Genomic DNA, 23,916 nt, shown 5'->3' on the forward strand with positions numbered 1-23,916 from the left:
ATTCCGAGATATCAAAAGAAGTTTTCGTCGTATTTTATTCGTATTATTAAATAAAGCGAATTGTAAGATTATTTTTTAACCCTAAATAAATATGAAACTAAAAATATCAACAAACATGCGTTCTTTTTTTTATTTAATTCACCTAGATCGAGTTTTGCGGATGGAATCTAAAATTTAAATTTGGCAAAAATGAAATGCCATTCGAACATTTGTTTTATAACTTTAAAAAAATGTGTAGCACACTTTTAGGCAGGCTCTTTTTGAAGCGAAGTGCGGAGTTCCTTTTACGTAAATTGTCTGTTGTGCATCCCTGTGGACAACTCCAATCATTTTTGTGGTTAATCGGGATCGGGATATCCATTTCCAAATCAAAGTCCTTTTTGATTGACTCAAAGAAAAAAGTTTTTTGAATATTTGTACATTTTTTTAATAGATTGATATAATTTACAGGCAGAGCTTAATATATGTATGTAATAATGAAATAATCTTTAAAGGCACAAGCTATACACAAGATTGTTAAACTAATTCAAAAACTTAACACTATAAAATTGGCATTCAGTCGGGCATACATCTAGCATACAATTTGATTCACTCAATTCATTCAAAACAGGAGTTAAGCACAAAGTACATTCGAAAAATATGTGGCCAACGGCTGAGCTTTCAATTTTGCGTTGGCTTTAGCTGTTACATTTTTCAAATTTGAGATTCTCTCAATGATAGCGCGAAAATTGCGATATGCTATCTTCATTTGGTGGCGCCACTAGCAAAATGGGCTGCAAATTCAATCCTGTGATGTGTGGATTTGATTTCCTCGATCCTGCCAAACTGATGGCATCCGTCAGATAGGCATTATTGATTTCACCTGTAAGAAATGGGAACAGAATTAGAGTGGGTCGTTTGTTTTCTTTTCGATTTACAGGCTATAACTGTCTACCTTTATAAAGGGAATTCTGATAAATTGGATCCGGCTGGAGACGCACATGACGTGTGGCCAAAATAAATGCTAATGTGGCCAATACCACACCATCGATGCAACCAATAATTGCCAGGGGATAGGCCCAACGTATTCCACAGAGGCCCAACTCAAAGCGATTAGCCTCCGGTCCGCAAATCTTGCGGAAATCATCGGAATTCCAACCAAATGGGAACGCCGCACAAGCCACAATCATGCAAAAAGCTGAAATATTTGTAGAAAAATGTCAAAACGTGCTTTAATTCGCTAGATAACACTCAAATATAGATGGATAGAAACATTACCTGAGATTATTTGCATCCAGCCACAAATATAGAAAACACGCGTAGATTTCATAAACATCAAGCATACCAAAAAGAAAATTGTCAACAAGGCCAGCCCAATGGCACTCAGCATGAAGAATGTGGCCAACTGAAAGGGTAGACCCAAATTCGATTTGTATCAATCATGCAATTAGTCATTAGCCATAAGTTACTTACCTGAAATGAAAATGTTGGCACTACCAAGATATTCTCCCAACGGCGACGACAATTGTCAAAGATCTCGTCACGTTGACATTGCTGCCACAGACCCAAACGGCCAGCTCCATCATTGTCCGGATCGCCTATCCACTCTGAGCAACACAACAACAAAACAAGAAAAGAAATAACAAAAAAGCACATAGAGAAAGAGAAAGAATAAGAAAGAAAGATATATGTATAAGTCCCGAGATCCGTCTTTGTTTAGACGCTTTTTTCGTCGTGGTCCCCGTCGTCTCACCTGGCGTCACAAATGCCACAATGCCAATGATGGCATAGCAAATCGTGAAGATGGCCCAGAGTACTCCAATCGCTTTCGAGTTGCGTATATACTTGGAGGCGTACAAATGCGTGGTGTCCACGTACTCGATTTTTGTTCCCATTTTATATTTACTTCCAGCACACTTTGTTGTTGCTGTTGCTGTTGTTGTTGTTGCTCTGTGGAATGAGAGTTAAGCGTGATTCCAAAGTTAATAATGATGTTGGAGTAATAATAAATGGCCAGCAGAAGTAACTCCAAACACAAAGAGCAAACAAAACAAACCACAAAAAGAATTCCCTACAATTCACGAAACAATTTGAAGTGACTCTCTCTCTCTCTCTTCCTCTCTCTCTAATATCACCCACAATCAGTAGCTACGATTAAATTAATTTCAATTAAATTAATTATTGGAGGACTTAAAAAAGATTGATTTATGCTATGGATACGCAACATTCGGACACAATCTGCTACTTCAGTTTTCATCTTGCTCATCTCACATACATTTTTGAAATAATAAATATGCCCGAGCACTTTGCCATGCATGCAGGGTATGAAACAGTTGCGTTTTTTGTGGTTGTTGTTGTTTTCAGTCATAAATGGCTTTGTTTAAGCTTATTAAATTGCCCAGATTTTAGTTTAATGACCTCGTTTAATTTTTGTTTTGTTCATCGCGTCTTCATTTTTTTGGTTTGGTTTGCCTTTGGGACTCGGTAATGAGCTTTAGATCTCGAACTGGAGCTTGAAATTTGAAGGCGACATTATGATGTAAAGTGTAATAGTCATAAATGGCATTCTTCTATTGCCACCACAAATGGGTCGGTCTCTCCATCTATTCACCTTTCTCTCGAACTATTTCCTACTTTGTCAATTCATGCAATTTAATTGTTTATCTGCATTTGTCGTATGTATGTATGTACATATGTATGTGTGTATGTATGTATCTTGAACCATTCAAATCATGATCATTAACAACGTTTTATTTTTTTGTATTTTGTTTATGAAATTTTCCCCTTCACTTCAATCATTCAACAAATGCCATTCGCCAATTCAACTCTTTTGGCCAACAACTTATGTAAATCATAGGTAAAGAGATAATTGTTAACAACTTGGATTGTTGCCTTTTTCTGTTTCTCTGTTTTGACTATTGCTTCATTCTCCTTCACTAATTCTATGGCTAATGATTATTCCGAAAAGATCACATGCCAAAACCCAGTGAAAGAGAAAATATTATGCAAAAACGAAGAAATAATTGCAGTTCGCTTTGAAGATGGCAGCGTGTTTTCTTTTAGTTTTTGTGTATACTTCTTTGAATTTGGCAAGAAAAGAGTTGGGATCGGTGATATTGTTGTTTAATGCATATACAAAGAACCTAAGTATATAGAACCGATTCGTCATCGTGATCATTTTGTATATATGTTTGAATGAATTATTCAGTTAAAGATTTGATCTTTTGTGGCCTTTTTGTGTCACGCTGCCATCTCGAGATTTACTTACTAAATCTTCAACCGTCGGTTGTCTAATTTTAACTGTGATTCATGGCAAAAAGCTGCAAAAACCGCCAAATCAACTAACTGGATTTTTGGCTAGCCTGGCCTATCAATAAACTTGTTTTCATTTTCAAATAATAAACGAATAAAAAAATATATGTAAATTTTGAAAGTCTTAATGATGATCACCAAAAAGTGTGTGTATTTTCAAGTTGAATGTAAAGAAAACCCAGAAAGGGCCACAAAACCGAAATTTCTTTACTCTTACAAGACCCATGGGGAAGAATATTGATTAAGTTGATTAGGACTCGGTTGAAGGCTGAAGTATTTGATAAGGATTTCCAAAAGATAGTCCCATTCTGGTCCCATTCTTATTAGGAGTGTTTTTCCTCCGCTTCCTAGTTAATATACCCGTTTACACAAGGGCAACACGATATGAAGGAAAAAATGCAAGTGAATTTTTGGTTTTAATGCATTGTCTTGTCACGAACTCACGAAATGAATTGCGTATGCTTAATTTATTTCATTTTTGGGACGGAAATTATAACACAAAAGCAACAAAATATATTAAATCAAAATCATAAAGTCTAACTATGAGAAATAAGACCAAAAACAACAACAGCAGAAACAAAATAAAAGAAAACTGAAAAATTAAACCTTGTCTCTGGCCCAAGATTAGTTCATTAAAGTAAATTAAGCCGCACACACACACAAAGACAGAGAGACATACAGATTCCATTATCTTCAAGTTAAAGTCCAAGGCAAAGCGAAATCGATTAGCATAACAATGTTAATAGAGAAAGAGAGAGCTCTGGCATTACCTTAACCCATATAAGTATGTACATATAAAAACCGCCGAATGGGATCTCAAATGGAAATGAAAATTGCAAAAGTCCAGGCTAGACAACTGGTCCCCCCTGGTTATGAGTCACACAGTAAGTAAGCTGGAAAATCTGGTCTAGGAAAATTATAGTCAGTGGACACACAGCTCATGGAAGCAGACAAACCGCAGACACAATAACAATTTCCCTCCACTTTGCGTTTTTCCATCAAATTTGTCTGAGATGTGGTGTAATTGGTAATTGCACTCGAAGCCACCAGCACCACCAGCACAGAAACTGGTTAAGATTTTATTTTGTGTGTGTGTTTTATTATTATTATGATGTTTGCATTCTTCATTTCCAACTCCAACTCCAACGAATCCAAGTTTCGGACGTGACCAAAAAGAAAGTGACCAACGGACGAGCAATATAACATTGAAGTACATGCCCAATACCCGTACTTGAATGACTTGCCATATAATATGGTCGTTTCTTTCCAAACTTGGCTTACATCCGCTCACCGGCCGGCGGCACCTTCGACCAAGAGTGTTACTCCGTAGCCCCCTTTACCCTTTTCCCCTTCCCGTTTTCAAAATGTATGTATGTATCTGCGTATATTTACTCATTCGCTCATATCATCATGCTTGTTGACGAGTTTCACTTGCACAAACAGATGAGCCAAGAGCCCCAGCCCCAGTGATCAGTGGTCAAGATCGAAAAGTTGAAATATGAGAAATGAAACAGAAATAGTTAGCTTTGATTTCAAAAAGAAATAACCAGAATTGAGTATAAGCAAAACCTTGCATCATTTCAGCAATTGCAATGCCATTAAGCAAGCTCAAAATGCTAACCAGACAAAGTATCCACACATATGTACATATGTATATATGTATGTATATAGGTATACGGCATTTCCAACAACAACAAAAAAACCAAAATAAGGTCGGTTGGGTAATGTGCACGTTACCTTAAACGTGGCAAAATGCATTAGCCAAATGCAACTTTAGCTGCAAACTCATGGAACTGGCTTTCTTTTCAGCACTCAAAATGCCTAGTCAATCAATTTGTACACTCAAAGAAAAGAGGTGTATAGTTGACGAAAGAATGTCGCCATATACATAAATGTTATTTCTGATGGTAACCAATGATAAATATAATCAAAAATCAAGCATATAAGATCAGATGATCGATTTACGACGACTTAAATCGTTCGGATATTCGATTTTGAATTTGAAATTGATCAAAAATATCTTTTGAATTCGTCTATTCAATCACAGAGTGTTGAGTGTTTAAGCAAACAATTCATCTTTGGCTTAATGACTTTCTACATAAACATAAATTTCACATTAGCCATAAGTAGCTTGATGGTGGGGGAAACTCCCCTTCCACTTGTCTCCCCCTCTCTCTCTCTCACACACAGTTCAAGTCCAAAGCGGCTTTTGACTTTGATGGCCCCTCCCCACCAACTGCCCGTCGTGCCCACAAGCAAGCCACGCACTTGCAATTAATTTTCACATTTAAGTTTTCTCAAAATGCTATTTTCTCAGTTAATTAAACTGTTTTAATGGCGGAAAAAGTTTTTCTTTTTATTTTGATATTGTTACGCCTTACGATTTGGTTGGGTTTTGTTTTGTATCTTGTTAAAGTAGTTGTTGTTGCTTGTTGTCTTTCCTTTCGGACCAACCGAGTGGAACCTAAAACAAGTTGAGACGCTTGTAAAAATGGGCCTGATTAACACGGCTATATGTAGTTAAGAGCCGTCTTGGGGTTTTCTTGTTGGTTTTTTCTGGCTTTTGCTTATTTTTTTGCTTAATTTTTTTGTTCAACCACCAAACTTGTTTCGAACAACCACAACATTTCAGAATTATGCGGAAATGTCTTTAAAAGTCGTTTCATACCCTTACAAAAGGGTACATCATTTATATCAAAGACACAAGGGAGGTTCTTTGAGTCCCACACAATTGTCTTCTCTTTGGGCTTAAGAAAAGACACAACTTTGAAGTCACGTGCATTGAACCTCACAGGAACCTGAGTGACTGAATGGTAATGCTTTAAGGGCATTGGAAGTTCGGCTTAGAAGTCGCCACTAGAGTTAGTCCCCGGCCCTCAGTTTAGTTTTGGTCTGGACCAGGCGTAAAAACATGTAGAATGTTTTTTATATGCATATGTATATATTTTTTTTTTTTGGTTTTCAGTTTTCGCCTTTACCCATTTCTTTTTCTTTTTTACCCCCTTTTGTGATCAGTTTTGCATACATTATATTGTTTTTGTATGACGAACAGAGGCGATTTCTTTTTTTCCTTCTTTCTTTCCTGTTGTGGGGAATGGGATGGCGGAGAGAACTTGATCGAGCCGGCAAATAACGAAAGAAAGAGAGTCTCCTCAGAGTCTTTATTGACAACTTGTTGGTTTTTGGCCCGATCTGGCAGCTGCCAGCTGGCAGAAGACATCACAAATCGCGCTTAAATTTATGAGCGAATCTTTTGCATTAAGTTTTGCGAAAGTTGGCGGCAGCCGTTCTAAGCCTCCGTTCCAAAGCTGGTCCGCTCACTCATTCAGTCGGCTTACTCGGGGGCTCAGTTAGTCAGTTAGTTGTGGCTCTGTTTTGCTTCCTTTTCTTTTTTATTAGATCACGATTTTTATGTTAGCAAACATTCGCGCATACCAAAGACCAAGTCAGCTAGCAAATAACAACAATAACAACAACAACAATAACAACAACAACAATGGGCCTTATACATAATAGTATAACTCACACCAAGATTCTTCAGCAATTTTTTACCTTCGAAAACACAGGAGCGGTTTGACTAGTTTAAAAAGGGAATTTGTATAATTGAGAAAAGGGCGGTAAAATAAAATTTAGGCACTCAAACCCAATCATAATCGTATAATTATATGTAGATATAGATCTGCTTGCTTTAATTTTTGGTTTATCACAAATTATCTTTGACCTCTCGATACGTTTTAATAAGAGACAAAGATCAATCATCTTGAAAAGTTGAATTGAACTCAATATTTCTTTGGGATTTAGAATAAGAATGGACTGGAAACAATTTCTTTGATTAAACTGATTTTGAATCAAAATTGTTTTCGCAAATAGTTTTCCATGATATTATTTTCATTTATTTTCCAATCTAAATATGAATTCGACTCATTAAATTTATCAGATTTAAAAGATTTGATTCTTGTTCTGTATTCTCATCTTTCTCTTAACCTATAAGATCGGTAAGTTTTATTCCGAATAGCTGTTGCTTTCCTCCTCCTTCAATTCACTTAAATACAATCTATGTATGTCACTTTTCTGTCTCTCCCTCTCCCTCTATCTCTCTTTCTCTGATTTCACTGAATTTTAGCCATCATTTTGCTCGGATTGACGCCCCAATTTATGTTTTTTTTCTTTCTTTCTTTTGGCCCTTCTTTTGAGATCACATGGGCAGGCGGCAAAGGCCGTCACTGTGGGCCCAGTGGCAGAAGTTTCAACTGGGATGCTCGTTTGCCTCAAAAACAACAACGAAAACATACACACACATTCACACAACAAAAAATGGATAAAAAAAAAAAAAAAACTGTGCCTCTTTCTGGTTTTTCATGTTGGTCGGGAGCGCGGTTTTTGTTGCAGTTGCAGTTTTCAGTACGCACGTCTTCCAAAGGGGTCTCTCCCATATGTGTGTGTGTGTGTGTATCTGAGAGCGTGCATATGTACATATGTATCTGCATCTGCATCTATAGCAGTCTGTGTGTGTGTGTGTGAGCTTAAATGTGAATGTTGCCTGCAGTTTGCAATATTGTTGCTGTATCTAATGTTGTTTGGTTATTTGTAGGTTTTCGCGTTATAATGTTGCCTGAACTTTGATGCCCGTTTGTTTTTCTTTTTGCCTTTTTTTTTGTTTTTTTGTTTGCGGTTTTTTTTTTTGTACTTATAATGTCAAATTGGCAATTCGGGGCGCAGTTCTGCTGACATTTAATTTTTTGCCGTTAAGTTTGAAATTCATTTTTTTTTGGTTTGTTGTTTTTATTTTTGATGTCGTCAATATCTTACAATTCTTTTGGAGCAGATTCTGGAACTGGTTTTGTTTTAGATTTTAGTGAACTTTTTTTGAATATCTTTGAATATTTTTGTTGATTATAATTTGTTGCTATTGATTATAACATGTGTTTGGCATTAATATATCTTGTTTCCAACTAAAAGGCGAACGCAAACAAAAAAAAAAAAAAAAACTGTTTAAGATCCGTTTACGAAGTGGACCAAGCGCTTGAACCAACCGTCGCGTTTGGCATATGAAAACGAACTGAAAATGCGGCTTAAATGTTAACACTCACCTGGCCCAAACCGAAACATAGACAGCCGAGAGAGAGAGAGAGAGAGAGAGAGAGAGAAGTAGAGGTGTGATAGGGAGAGAAAGAGAGGGTGTTATGGGAAAGAGAAAGAGGAATAATAAAGAAATATACAAGATACTTGAGCGATCTTGGCTCGCCTTCGATAAGTGCAGCGTAAATTATTTGAATTTCTTTTCAATTATTTTGCTTTATGATAAATGCAAGAAAGAATTTATTTTACAAATTTCTCCCACTTATCGCAGACTTTCAGAAAAACAAGAGAGAGAGACTGGAAGAGGGAAAGAATAGAGAGAATTTTCTACCTGCACAGGATGTTATATACTTTCATTGTGCAAGGAAATGCCAAGGTAAACATCAGACAAAGAATGTCCACACATTCACAAAGGGAAATAGCAATGAAAAATAAATTTCAGGCTAATCGTAAACACTTTCAAGACACAAAGTGCTACTAAATACATTAAACAAAACATAGATAAACCATAATATTGACTAAAAGTTCTTAAATCGTTGTCGATTTGAAACAAATTGATTGAAATTGGAACTGATTTGTGTTTCATTCATAAACGATGATTTGCCATCAAATGGTTTGACTTTTTGGGCTGAAATATTTCAATTTATCCAATATGGTTTGACAAATAATTCCTTTCTTTCGATTCACGCTTGAAAACGATTCGAAAAGTACTGTATTTTCAAGAATCAGGCAAAAACAAAATTGAAATGACAGTATGACTCCTTATCGTAAAAGATTTTAAAGGCTTTATAAGACTTCCTTCACACTTTAGCCACATTAATTACGATTAATCATTAGATCAAGTTGAGCGAAAGATTAAGCCAATCATCCTTATCTATCCACTGTCTTTTTCTCTGCTCAAAGATGATGCCAACAGAAATGATTTCAAATCTGCCGCACTCACCTCCACCACAGCGTTGAGTGTGTTGAGTTTATCAGCAAGCCGCTCAGTGTGGCAATCAGCTGAGAGCTGCAATCAGCTGACAACCTAACAGTTGGTTTTAGCACGCACTCACGTAGCCACCGATCCGAGCAGTTTGCTAACTAAAAAGCACAAAGAGAATTTGTTGTAAAAATCGAATTAATCGCAGAATTAGCAACTACAATTATAAATCAAAATGAGTGAAATCAATGCGGAAGACAAACTGACCTATGTCAAATCAAAGATAGGCGACTATCCAGATTTCCCGAAACCGGGCATTCTCTTTCGGTAGGTCAAAAAGGTTATCCATTATTAATTTACTACATACATTTGTACGTTTGTATGTGTATGTAAGTATGTATTAGTGTGTTGGCCATCAACTATACATATATGTACAGATAGTAATGATCGGGTTTGACCCGACCAACTCTTATCTTACCAAAATTTACATGTGTTTAACAAGGCAATTCAATTCTTATCAGCGATATATTTGGAGCACTCACCGATGCCAAGGCTTGTGTTTATCTAAGGGATTTACTTGTGGAGCATGTCAGGCATAATCATCCGGATGTTGAGATCATTGTGGGCCTAGATTCACGTGGCTTTCTATTCAATCTTCTCTTGGCCACCGAATTGGGCATCTCATGTGCTCCCATACGCAAGAAGGGCAAATTGCCCGGTGAAGTGGCTTCTGTGGAGTATCAATTGGAATACGGTTCGGTAAGTCGACTCTTTGAATGAAAACTTTTTGTAATTATATTTAATTTACACTCATACCCCTTTCAGGACACATTCGAGATCCAGTTGAATGCCATCAAACCTGGCCAAAAAGTGGTTATTGTTGACGATCTACTGGCCACAGGTGGCTCCCTAGTAGCTGCCACTCAATTGGTGCGAAAAGTCGGTGGCGCTATACTGGAGTGCCTCGTAGTCATGGAACTGAGCGATCTGAAAGGACGCGCCAAAATTGATTCAAAAGTGCATTCCCTTTTCGAATACTAAAGACACTGATATTGCATTGGATTTGATGATGATAATGGATTGGAGTGGAGTGGATCTGTGTGGTTGTTAAACGAGCCTTCCATAATTTGCATTTAGCGAAAACAAGAGACATATTTTCTTACCTCATATATAGCAAATTAATCGAATTTTTCTGAAAACATTTTATTTGATGGAAAATACAACTAAAATATTCATATTTTTATATAAAATACAAATTGTATGTATCTTAAGAGATTGAATACGCTTTTCGGTGCTTTTCGGTCTATGCATCTGAATTCTTTGGATATATCTAGTTGACTTGACAAATTCCGCACATAAAATGTTGCACTTTTATTATTGTTATAAATCATAGCCGATGACTAGTTATAAAAGAATGCATTATAAAGATTTTAATCAAAATTTATGATTCATTTGGTTGCTTGAAATAATTTGATTATTTCAAATTTCGTGACATTTTAAGTGTGTGAATTCTTTTCCGTATGATCAGAGCAAAGAACTTCTCAATTGCCCCGTGCCCGCCAATTTGCTACTATGACAACCCTGTTCCATATGGTAACCTCTCACTGCGCAACTCCCCCGTATGGTTTCACCTCTTTGTCTCTCTTTGACCCATAGTTGTAAATTGTCCCTTTTTGCCGGCTCTTTGCTCAGTTATAAACAACAACATTTTTTTATTATTATTAAGAGAGAGAGAGAGCGAGGGAGATGGTGAGAGAGGGAGGAATGTTCCTTGGCTATAAACAAAATCAAAGGACCCCCCTCCCCACCAAAAAATGGAAACCCTTGTGAAACAGAATGGCCAAGTAAACAACAAACAATGTTTCGAGTAGGGAAAATGGGAATCGCATGCGCTGGGCAGAGCGATGCGGTCGTCGGCGTTGGCGTTGCGCTGCGCTGCCTTTTGGCATGCAAACCAAACTAAACTGAACTGAAACTGGGCAATATAGCTAAAGACTGAGAGTATAGGCAGAGCAAAACAGCAGCAAACCGAGTGACAGAGCAGGGCACTAGCGCCCAGCCAAGCAGGCAAAGAGGAAGATTCGGTGGCGGTGGCAGTGGCAGAGGCAGAGGCAGCAACAGAGACAGAGACCGAGGCAGAGGCACTGGCAGTGGCACAGAGCCGCAGCCGCAGCCTGTGCTCATTTCGCATTTGATTTCATTCGTGAAATGTGCGTTGCTCGGCAATGACGTTGACGGTTTGTGTTTGGAATCTGTTTTCTACCGTGTGTGTGTGTGTGTTTGAATGTGTGTGCGTGTGTGTTTTTTGGTGACTGACCCCGTCCATCTATTTCACACATCCCCCATCCCTCCCAAACACTTGCACCTGCTTCAAACACTTCCATCCTATATCCTATCTGTCGACTCTCATCTCTTCTCTTCCTTTCAAAAGAGGGGCTACCTTCCTTTTAGATCTATCTCGGGGTTACGGACAGAAATCACATCACGCTTCTGTTTCAATTGTGATATTGATTGCGGGGTTTTCTTACCTCAATTGGCAAACAATTGAATAACAAAAGAAATTGTTTTTTTTTTTTTTTTTTTTTGTTGTGTTCGTTTCGTTTAGTCTTATTGTTGCAGTTGATTACGTATACGCGGCGTATACGGAGTCCCCTCACCAAATACGAAAAATCAAACAAAATGCTGCTCATGACGAAAGTGAAATAGAAAACAGAGACATGTAGATGTATTTAAATGTATTGAAATTTTGTTTGTTTGTGTATACATACATCTGTGTGCGAATTGATAAACAAATTAACAAAAACTTTTAAAATGTGCTGACAGCAATAGGTTAAACAATTGAAACAATTAAAAACCGAAACAGAAAACAACAGCAAACCACAAAGAAGCTGAAAACCAACAAAATTTTCAAAGTCAACTTCAACCTGCAACTCCAATTGAAGTTGTCGACAAAAAGGGCACACGGTTATAAAGCTCCACGGAGAGAGAGATAGAGCGGAGTACAAGAGAAAAAAAATCAATAAACGAAATCTTTGCCTCATGACTTCCTGCCTCTTGCAGTTTGGCCTAAAAAACACACCCCCAAAAACACAACCGAAAACAAGAAAAAAATAAAATAAAAAGAACAAAAACGCAGCCCACAAACGAGAAACAACAACAAAAACCACCATAATAATAGGGAATATCAATAAATACTGCCACAGTGGAACAGCTAAAAGCCAGCTTTGATCAACTTGATGATAAGACGGATCAGAAGCATTAAGCACATTTATGTTGTGTTTGGAAGTTCATTAAAGGGCCATTTGTTATTCAATTGTTACATTAGTCTTGAAAAATCTAACCAACTTGCCAAACCTCCAACTAACTAACTAACTCAACTTGTCTTTTTAATATTCAACAACTAATTGACTCGACATTGTATTTTTTTTAAGCTTTCCAGTTAATAATGGCTTACAAAGTTCACGAAAGTAATAAAACAAGCCTTTAAATGAAAAATAATTATTAAATTGAAGCTTAAAATATATACAATGGCTACTAAACCTACTGAATCACCATTTCAAAGTCTAATAGTATATATAAATAATTTGAATAAAATTTCTAATGGATTATTGTTAGAATCATTGACATTTTATTAGGGTTAAAAGTGTCAATAGAAAAATGCAATCACAAATCTTATAAATACAACTAGAAAAATTAAATAAAAATAAACACATTTTGCATTTCTCATGAGTTGCAATCGGACCTTAAACTATGTCATTTCCTTTCTCGATTTATGTCTGAGTGGTTGTGTGTGTGTGTGTGGGTGGGTGTGTGTGCCTTTTTTCGTGTTTTTTGTTTTCTTAATGTTTTTTCTCCTTTACCCACAAATATAATTTAGCACAAGAAACTAAATTTAGCCAGCAAGCATCGGCAGCTATGAAAAACTTTTACAAAAATTGTCGCCAACTGCACGCCGCGTAGCAGTCAGAGAAAATCCAAAAAAAAAAAAAAACAAAAAAAAAAAAAAAACCAAAACAAAAAAAACATGTCTCATAAATATCAATAGTCCCCCCCATATATACCAAAAATAAATAAAAATATAAATCAACAACAAAAATCAAAAATATTTAAGAGAAAAAGCAAATCCAAAAACGAGAAAGCAACACAAGAAGAAGAAAAAGCAAAAAAAAATCAGTTCCTATGCATTTAGCCTTGTGTTTAAATGAAATTGAGCAAGAGCTTGGCAAATTGTCGCGCCATACGGCGTTATTTGCTCATCTTTACGGCCATCTCGCTGCTGCTATTGCCACTCTCTTTGGTCTATTTGGTATGGAATGAGCAGCTGCAGAAGATCCGTGGATTCGAGGTGAGTTTCCTCTGTATGGCCAAGGCCATTATACTTAATCTATTCTAGTAGTAGTAGTAGTTGTAGAAGTGGTACTAACTATAGTCTATGGTAGTAGTCGTAATAGTGTAGTAGTAATAGTCATCCATGCATCCAAGTTTATGTCATTGTCAGCCCATACAGTTGGTAGCCCTCAAGGGCCCTGCAAACATGCTTCAAGAGTACTTCATGAATATGCCTTCTGTCTATGTGTGTGTGTGTGGCCTGGGAACAAGCAGAATGCAGTCAATCGATTGTTTTTTTTTTTTTTTTTGTTACTTAACTCAAATGTGCTGCAAACTAAACTGAAACACTTTAACCATCCCCCCATTTTCACAGAAGATTCACTTTGAATCAATCATAAATATTCATCATATTATACAGAGAAATAAAAGAATTTGTCGTCATTTCGAAACTAATAAGTTTTGGTTTCATTCAGTGTCATTTGAGACAACTTCGATTAATTATACTGTCAGATGTCTGTAAGTTGTATTATTTCCACGGAATACAGCATCTATTATAGTATAAATTAGTCTCTCTTTGCAGTAATCAATCTATCTACTAGATGCATTTCATTAAGAAGTCAATGCAGATACATTTCACATACATATGTAGTACAATCAATTTACCTATCAATATGTCTATCTAGCAAACAATATCTCCATATATGTATATAGTATGTGTAGTAAAGTACATATGTGAGACTGATTTATATTATATAAACATCGTTTGTGTGTGTGTGTGTTTGTGCGAAGGGCATAGTGAAAAAGTGGAATATATGTATGTTTGTTATAAATACATTAAAGCAATTCAATTGAACTAAATCAGATTACAATTTTGTTAAATATAAGAAACACTTATGTATATATAGGTAATAGATGCCTACTGTTATATATAGTATACCATTTAGATTAGGTATATTTACAATATCTCGGAATCGGTTAGCGCTTTTTGTATGTTTGTTTTTCGGGTTGCTGCTGCTTTCACACCTCATTGCACGTTTAGCGCTTCAGTTTTTCCCAATGAACAGAGAATTCTAGCACACGGGGGAGGTCGAATTGAATATTATTCTAGATACATTTGCAGGCCAATAGATAGATAGATAGCACATCAATTATGTGCTAATTAATGCCAAATTAACTAAAGGTATTAGCCGGTCTTAAATGAACATACATATATATTCTTTGTGTGTCTGTCTGTGTGTGTCTGTATTGCTGATGTATTGTATTTAAAAATAACAATCGGTATACACAAACACACAAAGGGAATGCAATGCATATCTATGGAGAAAGAATATGTCATAGAATTTTCAGGTTTATAATCTCATAAGCTGGCTCAAAACGCCCATTTGGAGACACGCCCTCCCCACATAGCCAACCAACCAACCCTTTGAACCAACCCATCCCCCAAGCGACTATTTAAGCCGCTTAGGGCGTCACTTGACTCTACCTTTGAATGGTCCTCCTTCATCGTCTTCGTTTCCTTAGTTTTCTCCCCTTCTCGCCTGTTATTATCGTCAGAGACACTTGGGCGCCCGTTTCTTCCACGTCGACCTTGGCCAAATGGTCGTCAAATATTACATTACATTTAATTGCAATTGGCTTCATAAAAAAGTCAGCAAATGCGGCCATTAAATATCGATTCCCCTTCGGCCTACCGCCCCCTCCCTTATTCACCACAACCCTTTGCGATCAATATATATACATACATATATATATATATATATATATATACATATACGTAGGAATGAATAAAATACTTCTGGTAATTTGTGTTACATTATTTAAATGACTAATGCTTAAAGGGAAGCGCGCACAAACAAGAAATAAAATACTTGGAGACAACACGCATACGCCCAGCTATGTGCTCCACTTTTAGTTTTGTTTTTTTGCCAACCACACCATACGCATAATTAAGCACAGCGTTTCACAAAAAACACATACACACACGCACACACACACGCTTTGTGATACGCCTTAGAGCCCCTAGGGGCCTTCTCCTCGCACTGTCCTGCTGCCCATACATACATATGTACATATATCCGCCGAACAGTTCACGTCATGCATATAGCGCCACTTTGGCTTTAAATCAAATGAACAGAAACTATTTAAGCAAGTGCATTTCTTCTTTTTAATCCCGACCTTAAAAATGTTCTAACCTGATCCATGCCAAAGATCTATGAAGTTCTATAAATTTGTTACCAAAATTGTTATCAAACAGATCTCCTCAGTATATTGTGTTTTTTTTTTTTACCAAATTTCAATATTTCATATACTTAATATCAAATAGATCTTATAATTCAGACACTAATTAGTCAAAAAGATCGCAAGAGTTTTAAACATCATAATCGCCAATAACGTATACGACATGTAATCCACCTTTTGTTGTTAGGGCTTGGGTCAAAATTCCTTAATGAATGCAAAAACATTTGCAATTGATATCATTTTAATCGTTTCGCTAGCAGCTAGTAGCATTTACATTAGATTAATTGACTATTGATTAGTTAATTGCAACTCAATTCAATTGACTTGCTAACCAGAATTTGTTAATTTTGATAAAATATCGAGCAAGCTTTTAGTAGGTCAGGGTTTTAATTCAATTCGGTGTCATTCAGTTTTAAACGGAAATTAAAATGTAATACTCAACTGCAACTGCAAAACCATAAAGTACCTATATAAAAGTAGATTTAGCTGAATTTGTAATAATTGCTAATTGATTAAATGATATCCTATATGCTTACTACATATATATATGTAGAGTATATACTCTGCCTTATAATAAATATATATACATATATCAAATTCATGTTAGTTTATTGTAAAAGTCATGGTTATAGTTGTCCAAAAATGATTCTTCTTGCTAATTTCATTTGATTGGGATATATTCAATTTTTTTACACTACATTAATAGACTTATTACATCTTTGAAGGATTTCATAAGACCCATTCGAATGGATATACATACATACATAAGTAATATAGAATAATATGCTAGTCACATGCAAATTGGCAGCCGTGACGCCAACTTGACCGCTCTAGCTGGCTAGTTTATACATATGTGTACTTGTATGTATAAATAAATGCCAGTTGACAGACAATACAAAGCTGTCTGAACAAAATTTTAATTAAGATGCTTAGCCTGGGACCTTGACAATGCTTAAAGCTTGCGCCATTAAAGAAAACAAAAAAAAAACGCTTGTAAATTACGCATACGCCACGTCATGCTAGCTTCGCTCTATCTCCCCCACTCTGACTCTCTCTTTCTCTGTTTAATTGTTTCTATTTCTCGATCTCTCTGTTGTTGAATGAATCCAAAATGCCACTGCTTTTTTAGGCCTTTAATATGCAGCAGCCGCAGCAGCAGCAATCGCAGCAGGCACAGGCGCAGCCAGTGGGGCAAACATTTCGCTATCCAGTGCTGCTGTTGAACAAAAACAAGAACAAGGAACTGACTGTGGTGGCAACGGGCAAGACAAAGAACAAGTGGCGCTATGTTGATAAAGTAAATATGTAAACGAACCTTCATAGTAGCGAAATACACAACACACACACAAGCACACCCAAACACACAGAATGCACATACATTCATACATACATACATCACTTGTACATACCATGGCCTGGCACTCGTATAATTAATGATGTAAACAAGTTTCCCCGAAATTAAAAGAAAAGCTAAATTAATGAAAGGAACGCCAAGTTCCTTCTGTGCGCTCGCTCGCTTGCTCTTCCGCACCCATCCTTGAACTCGTCCTTGCTGTAGCTCTATATCTTTATCGTGCTCGTTTGATAGTCTTATTCAGGCTATATATGTATATCCATTAAATTGTTTATTGTATTTTTTTTTTTTCAATATATATCATTTATCCGATATTCGTCTATTTATGTATATACATTCCTTTATTTGCCTAGGACATCAATCAAACGCATATACCACTTATACCGGAAAATGCCGTTCAAACACTCACACCACAGGAAATGTTGCAGGTGGAACAGCGTATGGACGAAAGGCGGGAACGTTTAAAGGATAAATGCTCAGCCTATGGTCTAGATGTATTGGGTGAGTTTAAATAACAAGAAAATTTGGTTGCCTAGTGAAAGTGTAACGCGAGCTGGAACTCTATTTACAGGTCACGATGCCTGGCACACGCCAAATACATGGGAATTTTTGGTTAACAAAAAATATCATATTATCTGGTGAGTTTAGCATTTCAAGAGAGATTGAGAGAGAAACAGAGAAATAGAAAACGATACTAAAACAAACATGTCTGTCACCTGTCCAGGTGCAATGTATTTAAGGCAGCATCGTCCTCATGGATGTTTAATTTTAATGTTTTAGCTGGTTACTCACCCAGTTATTTACGTAAAACTAAGAAAATTCTTCTAAACTTGGCCAGAGAACGTTATCCGCGTGTGAGCCTAGAAGAGGTAAGTGCTTCGAGGAGATATCTTTTAACTAACATATGTAAATTGATTAAATCTCTTGCAGCTTCGTGAGGCACAAAATGACTCATTGACATTTATCATAGCACGTAATCCCTTCGAGAGACTCTTGAGTGCCTATCGTGATAAAATGGTGTTCGCTTTACCATATTCCTTCCATGACAAGCTGGGGCGCAGCATAGTGCGAAATTATCGCAAAAAGGTAAATGCCACACACACACACAAAATTGCATGGATAAATCGATAGATAATTGATATTTTAACAAATTAATCTCTGTTAGCCCTCACTGGCGGCTCGTTCGTCGAACACAAAGTATCCATCATTTCCGGAATTTGTTAACTGGCTGTTGGATCAGGTGAAACGTGGCAGTTTCATAGACATGCACTTTGTGGCGGCAACTTCATTTTGCACACCATGTCTTATCAAATTTGACATGATATTGAAGTTCGAGTCACTGACCGAGGATCAATTATATCTAATCGAAAAGACTGGCCTGAAGCGGGTGATAGCTCCTGTATGGCGCAATATGGGCAAAGGGGGCCGCAAAACTCATGAGCTACAGCAGCAATTCTATGCCCAATTAACTCGACAAGAGATGCTCGAGCTCTATGAGTATTATAAGTAAGTTTTCCCTTTAGTATAGTATACCTACATATGTATATACGTACTAAACGATCAGTTTTTTTATTCCATCCGCAGATATGATTTTGAACTGTTTGACTATGATATCCAGGAATATCTGCAGGTGGCCCGACCTGATGAGGGGCCCACAGATGTTAGAAACTAACCAAATATAACTTTGAAATTCATAGAACTCAAAGAGAAAATGAAAAACCAAATGAAAAATACATATTAGCCGTCACAGTACGTAATTGCAATTGTTGATAATAATGAAAGATAACAATAATAAACTTAAATAACATATAAAAACTACTGTTATCTTATTTATTTTATTAGAAAGTGAAACCTGTTTCGAAATCTCACCTACATTAACCAGCAGATACAGCCAGGTCCTTTGCTTGCATTGTTAGGAGCGCGCCAAAAAAAATGGCATCTCGTTTTCATTTATTTCACATGTCCGGTTTATGTTTAATTTTCATTTCCCCTGTTTCGATTCCATAGATCATTACAGATCATTTTTGTTTTTGTTTAATTTTTTATGACAACCCGAAATTGCGCGATTTACTGAAATATTAAGAGCGCTTATTATTTGGCGCTTGCTGCCAGTATTTGATGCTTACGTTTTCCCTGTATTTAATGTACACACCGGTAACCAAGCAAACTAGTGTTGTAAACTGCTGCCATGCAAATTAAGTGTTAAGTAATATGCTATTTAACATTTTTTAACAGTGTATTAACATATGATAATGGAAATTTAAACACAAAACGGTTAAGAACCCCAATTTTTATTGTTCGAAATATAAATAGAAAATTAGTTCCATTACCTTTTAAATTGATTATCCCATGTTTAACTGTATGTCTTACAGTTTTCTTGAATTAAAATAGGTCGGATATACACATATATTTGTATTTTTTCTTCGTATTTCTCGTACAAAATATATCTACTTAAAGAAATCGGTTGACAACTAAAGGAAACAAATATTTTCTTTAAGCATATATTGAAGTTTGAACTTATCAACTTGTAAAAAAAAAAAAGACTAAAAAAGTGGTAAATTCATTGAAAGTGAAAATTTAGTTTATCTAGACAAGATTGCATTTATATTTTGTATGTATAGTGTCATATTAGTATTATTATTGAAAATAAAATGCGAATCGTAATATGAAATACTGCAAAATATCAAAATTTTTGTCGATTCTTTTTGTATTATTCATATTACGAATGGAATTTCATGTGTGACAAAAAAAATTCAAAAATCCAATTTATAGTAAAAGGATATCGTTACATATTTTACTCAATTCGATTAGAAACGACGTTCGTCCGTTCTACACACTATTTTACTGCAAAATTTTCACTTTCAATAAACAGCCAGTTCGCTTCGTTGCATCATCAATTCAGTTTTAAAACATAAGTTGCAACAATTTTTCACGCTGTTTAGTTGTTACTTAAACTGCATTTTGGAGGCGTTTACAAGTTGCCCTAACGGAACATAAGAATTAAAAAAAATGTTAATTTACACATTAATATGCAGATAGAAAAATATTCAACATATTTCCGTTTCTGTGTTACTTAAAACTACATACATAATGTTATAGTATATATGGATTAATTATATATATGTATATATTGTCATAATATACACATATATATTTATATATAGAAAACTATATAAATCTAGTCAAATTTTATAGAATTGACGCCAACGTCGATTTGGCCTCCCCGGTAGCTACCGCGCTTCTTCTTGGTCTTTTCGTGCTTAAAGGATTTACCGCGGGTATGCTTCAAATCCTTATTTGCACGGTCGCCCCAGGAGCCGGCTGCGTTTTTCTATAATGCGAATATTTAAGTTAGCAAATTGAAACATGTTGCATGTGACTGTGACTGTATGTGTGTGCGTGTGGCGTCTGTATGTTTCTTTGTGTGTAGGGGATGTGGTGGGTGGTTTTAGAGGGGCTATAAACTAAGCTAAAATTAATTATCAAATGTGATTTTCTTGTTTTGCTTTGGCCCCGAATCGAAGGATTTGTTACCAAAACCACCACCGCCGCGTCCACGTCCACCACCACCTCCACGGCCAAAGCCGCCACCACCACCTCCACGACCAAAGCCACCGCGTCCTCGATCGCCAAAGCCACCGCCGCGTCCACCGCCGCCACGTCCACCGAATCCGCCGCCGCCACCACGTCCACCTCCGCCTCCTCTCTGATTGTTTCTATCAAAGCCTCCAAAACTCTTGCGTTCGCCAAACTTCTTAAAACCGCCTTCAGCACCTGCAGCATCATTGCCACCATCGCCGCCGCCACCATTTTGCTTATTTGTCTCCCATTTGCTGCGATCTGGTCGTCCAGCGAAACCAGAGCCACCACGTCCACGTCCGCCTCCTCCGCCGCCACGTTTCTGGAAACCACCGCCGTTGTTATCCTGTGGAGTAGCGAAAGAGAAACGCCAAAGAGGGGGTCAAACACAAATTAAGTTCAAAAGGGAATTGCAAATGAATTGGCCCAAAATAGAGGTGCCGCAAATGGATTTGAGTTTCGTTTGAGTTTCATTTCATATGTAATTTGTGTGCATTCCCTCTCTGTACGTTAAACTTTCTACACCAAATCCCTGTCCCCTCTTTCCTTCTAAAACCACTCAACCACACATGCCACACGCAGCAACAACAACACTCAAATGCATTTGCGGCACTCACCTTGGCCTCAAAGGACATATCTTGGACGCGTTTGTCCACTTCAATGTCTTCGGTGCGTACACGTCGGAAGGGAGAACGACGACGCCCGGCACTGCCTCCTCCACTGTTGTTCAATTGCCTATTTCGGTTGTTCTCATAGTTGTTTGGCGTAGAGTTCTGGTAACCATTCTGTCAATGGTTTGATTTTTAAATTTAGGCACAAATTTTTATCATTTTTTGGGGTTAATTAAACAAACATTTACAACTAATCTTCGCCAAAGTTGAACTATAAACAAAAATCTCTAACATCAAAGTAGCAAATCTGAAGAGGACAACTCCTCTGCCATATCTTCACCATGTACCATTCAACCAACTCACCTGTTGCTCTCCGGACTTGACGAAGTTGTTGTATTTCTTATTTGGTGTAGCCTTGGCCTCCCCGTCGGCATCACCACCGCTAAACTTGCGTTTCTTAGCGCCGCCATTGGCCACAGCTGGCTGGGGCTTAATCTCACCGGACTCTTCTTCAGAGTCGTCGCTGTCGTCAGAACTGCTGCTCTCTTTCTTCTTCTTGGCAGGGACAGCAGCCACGGCGGGTTTCTTCTTTGCTGGCTCATCATCATCGTCATCGGAAGAGTCATCATCACTGGAGGATTCTTGCTTCTTGGCTGGTGTGGGTGCTGCTGGTTTCTTTACAGCTGGCTTGACAGCAGCAGGGGCATCGTCGTCTTCGCTGGAGGAATCTTCTTCACTGCTGCTCTTGGCAGCAGCCTTGGCAGCTACTGGTGCAGGTTTGGTTACTACCTTAGCCTTGGGTTTCTCATCTTCAGAGCTATCGCTATCATCGGAAGAATCTTCAGATTCTGCTTGCTTCTTAGCAGCAGCTGCTGGCGCTGGCTTTTTGGCAGCTGGTTTCTCATCTTCAGAGGAGGAATCCTCGCTGGAAGATTCTGCCTTTTTGGCCGCGGCTGGCTTTGTTGGTGCGACTGCTGCTGTTTTTTTGGGTGCTTCATCTTCTGAGGAATCTTCAGAGTCACTTGAGGTATCTGCTTTCTTGGCAGGCGCCGCCTTTGCTGGCGATTTCTTTGCTACTGCTGGTTTTTCATCTTCAGAAGAGCTTTCCTCACTAGAGCTGTCATTTTTCTTGGCCTTTGCTGGAGGAGCAGGTGATTTTGCGGCCACGGGTTTTTTAGGAGCTGCGTCTTCTTCGGACGAGCTATCCTCACTAGACGATTTGGCAGCCTTCTTGGCTGGCGTAGCAGCAACTGGTTTCTTAGCCGCTGGCTTTGCTGGCTCTTCTTCTTCAGAGGAGTCTTCTTCGCTGGAGGAAGAGGCGGCTGCTGCTGGTTTCTTAGCTGGTGTTGCAGCAGCAACTGGTTTTTTAGCTGCTGGCTTTGCCGTCTTTTCTTCTTCGGAGGAGTCATCTTCGCTGGACGAAGAGGCTGCTGGTTTCTTGGCTGGTGTAGCAGCTTTGGCAGGTGTTGCTGCTACCTTTTTAGGTGCTGTTTCTTCTTCTGAGGAGGATTCTTCACTGGAGCTGTCAGCTTTCTTCGTTGCAGCATGTTTGGCCGGAGCAACCTTAGCAATGGGTTTGGCCGTCTCCTCTTCAGAGTCACTCTCCTCACTACTGGACTCGTCTTTTTTCGCTGCGTTGCCATTGCTCAAAGTCGGCTTCTTGGCAGCGGCTGCCGGAGTTTTTTCTGAGTCTGAATCACTGTCATCATCGTCACTATCGCTATCCTTAGCTCCAGCCTTAATTTGTGGAATCTTTGTCGCACTTTTTGTTTGATAGAACTGTAGAATATCTGTCAACTTTGGTGTATTCTTAGCAACATTAGCCTGAAAAATAATAAGATGGGCATTGCTTGGTTAGTGCACAAAAAAAAAACACGTGGTCGCCATAACCAGTTGATGCCTTCTAAACCATTTGACGTCCATCATGTGCAACCATATCAATGGATTGCATCCCCCACATGGCGGCATACTTAATCACTCACACATACGCACACACAGACACACTGCCTGCGACAGCCGCATACATTTATACTTTGCAGTTGCAATTTGCCGCACAACACAACAAATACAAATACATACACCTACGAATTTACAGTACAATTTGCTTACCGCTTTCGTCTTTTGTTGAAAAACCTTAGCCAGGTTTTTGTCTTTGCCTTGTAGATAATCAAATACTACCGCATCGGTAAGTTTTAGCAAATCCGCCATTATTTTTAATTAATAAACTTATATTTTTCTTTTCCCAGTAAAAATTGCTGCTTCGTCTCACACACGTGTTTTTAAAAATGTTACTAGGAACGCACTATACTGTTAAGCTGTTTGCCAGTGTTACCGTTTGCGAGCTGAAAATTACCAGGGCTGCTCAATTTTGAGTAAACTAACACGTTCTGTTAATTAACAGAAAATCGAGACACACACACACGATTGCAATGATGTTGACTATGTAAGAGCGAGAGCAAGAAAACTGTTGCTCTGCTGCTCGATTTTAAATTTGCCTCACTTTTAAGTGAGTG

General features: G+C 37.7%; 4 protein-coding genes across 9 annotated transcripts; 2 read left to right on the forward strand and 2 right to left on the reverse strand.

The window, feature by feature from the left end:
* Positions 1-429: 429 nt before the first annotated feature.
* Positions 430-8,333, reverse strand: Tmhs (Tetraspan membrane protein in hair cell stereocilia). The gene is made up of 6 exons (XM_068286909.1): positions 8,101-8,333; positions 1,733-1,929; positions 1,453-1,586; positions 1,258-1,384; positions 935-1,177; positions 430-862 (listed from the first exon to the last, which is right to left on the reverse strand). The coding sequence occupies exons 2-6, from the start codon at positions 1,872-1,874 to the stop codon at positions 711-713; spliced, it is 798 nt and encodes a 265-aa protein (XP_068143010.1). The 5' UTR covers positions 1,875-1,929; positions 8,101-8,333; the 3' UTR covers positions 430-710.
* A 1,070-nt stretch (positions 8,334-9,403) lies between these two features.
* Aprt (adenine phosphoribosyltransferase) lies at positions 9,404-10,567 on the forward strand. Its single transcript, XM_068286931.1, has 3 exons — positions 9,404-9,619; positions 9,814-10,051; positions 10,118-10,567. The coding sequence occupies exons 1-3, from the start codon at positions 9,528-9,530 to the stop codon at positions 10,331-10,333; spliced, it is 546 nt and encodes a 181-aa protein (XP_068143032.1). The 5' UTR covers positions 9,404-9,527; the 3' UTR covers positions 10,334-10,567.
* Positions 10,568-11,448: 881 nt separating this feature from the next.
* LOC137574516 (carbohydrate sulfotransferase 11) lies at positions 11,449-19,028 on the forward strand. 4 transcript variants are annotated; one of them, XM_068286857.1, is made up of 9 exons: positions 11,449-11,529; positions 13,170-13,637; positions 16,989-17,156; positions 17,567-17,714; positions 17,785-17,851; positions 17,938-18,082; positions 18,144-18,299; positions 18,379-18,719; positions 18,798-19,028. In XM_068286857.1, exons 2-9 carry the CDS (start codon positions 13,494-13,496, stop codon positions 18,883-18,885), a joined length of 1,257 nt encoding a protein of 418 aa, XP_068142958.1. In that variant the 5' UTR covers positions 11,449-11,529; positions 13,170-13,493; the 3' UTR covers positions 18,886-19,028. The 4 variants fall into 4 exon arrangements, with proteins under 4 accessions (XP_068142958.1, XP_068142960.1, XP_068142959.1 ...); XM_068286858.1 differs by lacking the exon at positions 11,449-11,529 and adding an exon at positions 12,120-12,291; XM_068286859.1 differs by lacking the exon at positions 16,989-17,156.
* A 577-nt stretch (positions 19,029-19,605) lies between these two features.
* Nopp140 (nucleolar and coiled-body phosphoprotein 1) lies at positions 19,606-23,724 on the reverse strand. 3 transcript variants are annotated; one of them, XM_068287277.1, is made up of 4 exons: positions 23,513-23,723; positions 21,767-23,227; positions 21,410-21,577; positions 19,606-20,544 (listed from the first exon to the last, which is right to left on the reverse strand). In XM_068287277.1, exons 1-4 carry the CDS (start codon positions 23,609-23,611, stop codon positions 20,392-20,394), a joined length of 1,881 nt encoding a protein of 626 aa, XP_068143378.1. In that variant the 5' UTR covers positions 23,612-23,723; the 3' UTR covers positions 19,606-20,391. The 3 variants fall into 3 exon arrangements, with proteins under 3 accessions (XP_068143378.1, XP_068143379.1, XP_068143377.1); XM_068287278.1 differs by having other exon boundaries at positions 20,465-21,138; positions 23,513-23,724; XM_068287276.1 differs by lacking the exon at positions 21,410-21,577 and having other exon boundaries at positions 20,465-21,138; positions 23,513-23,721.
* Positions 23,725-23,916: the final 192 nt, after the last annotated feature.

The sequence above is a fragment of the Drosophila tropicalis genome, unplaced genomic scaffold (assembly GCF_018151085.1).
Source record: "Drosophila tropicalis isolate 14030-0801.00 unplaced genomic scaffold, ASM1815108v1 contig_463, whole genome shotgun sequence".
NCBI lineage: Eukaryota > Metazoa > Arthropoda > Insecta > Diptera > Drosophilidae > Drosophila > Drosophila tropicalis.

Coding starts and splice junctions, on each gene's coding strand:
- Tmhs (XM_068286909.1), bottom strand. CDS start 1,874: ATGGGAACAAAAATCGAGTACGTGGACACCACGCATTTGTACGCCTCC. Junction 1,587..1,732: donor TGTGGCATTTGTGACGCCAG/GTGAGACGACGG, acceptor TGTGTTGCTCAG/AGTGGATAGGCGATCCGGAC. Junction 1,385..1,452: donor TGCCAACATTTTCATTTCAG/GTAAGTAACTTA, acceptor CTACCCTTTCAG/TTGGCCACATTCTTCATGCT.
- Aprt (XM_068286931.1), top strand. CDS start 9,528: ATGAGTGAAATCAATGCGGAAGACAAACTGACCTATGTCAAATCAAAG. Junction 9,620..9,813: donor AAACCGGGCATTCTCTTTCG/GTAGGTCAAAAA, acceptor AATTCTTATCAG/CGATATATTTGGAGCACTCA. Junction 10,052..10,117: donor ATCAATTGGAATACGGTTCG/GTAAGTCGACTC, acceptor TACCCCTTTCAG/GACACATTCGAGATCCAGTT.
- LOC137574516 (XM_068286857.1), top strand. CDS start 13,494: ATGAAATTGAGCAAGAGCTTGGCAAATTGTCGCGCCATACGGCGTTAT. Junction 17,715..17,784: donor CTATGGTCTAGATGTATTGG/GTGAGTTTAAAT, acceptor CTCTATTTACAG/GTCACGATGCCTGGCACACG. Junction 18,300..18,378: donor TGCGAAATTATCGCAAAAAG/GTAAATGCCACA, acceptor AATCTCTGTTAG/CCCTCACTGGCGGCTCGTTC.
- Nopp140 (XM_068287278.1), bottom strand. CDS start 23,611: ATGGCGGATTTGCTAAAACTTACCGATGCGGTAGTATTTGATTATCTA. Junction 23,228..23,512: donor TTCAACAAAAGACGAAAGCG/GTAAGCAAATTG, acceptor ATTATTTTTCAG/GCTAATGTTGCTAAGAATAC. Junction 21,139..21,409: donor ATATGTCCTTTGAGGCCAAG/GTGAGTGCCGCA, acceptor GCTACTCCACAG/GATAACAACGGCGGTGGTTT.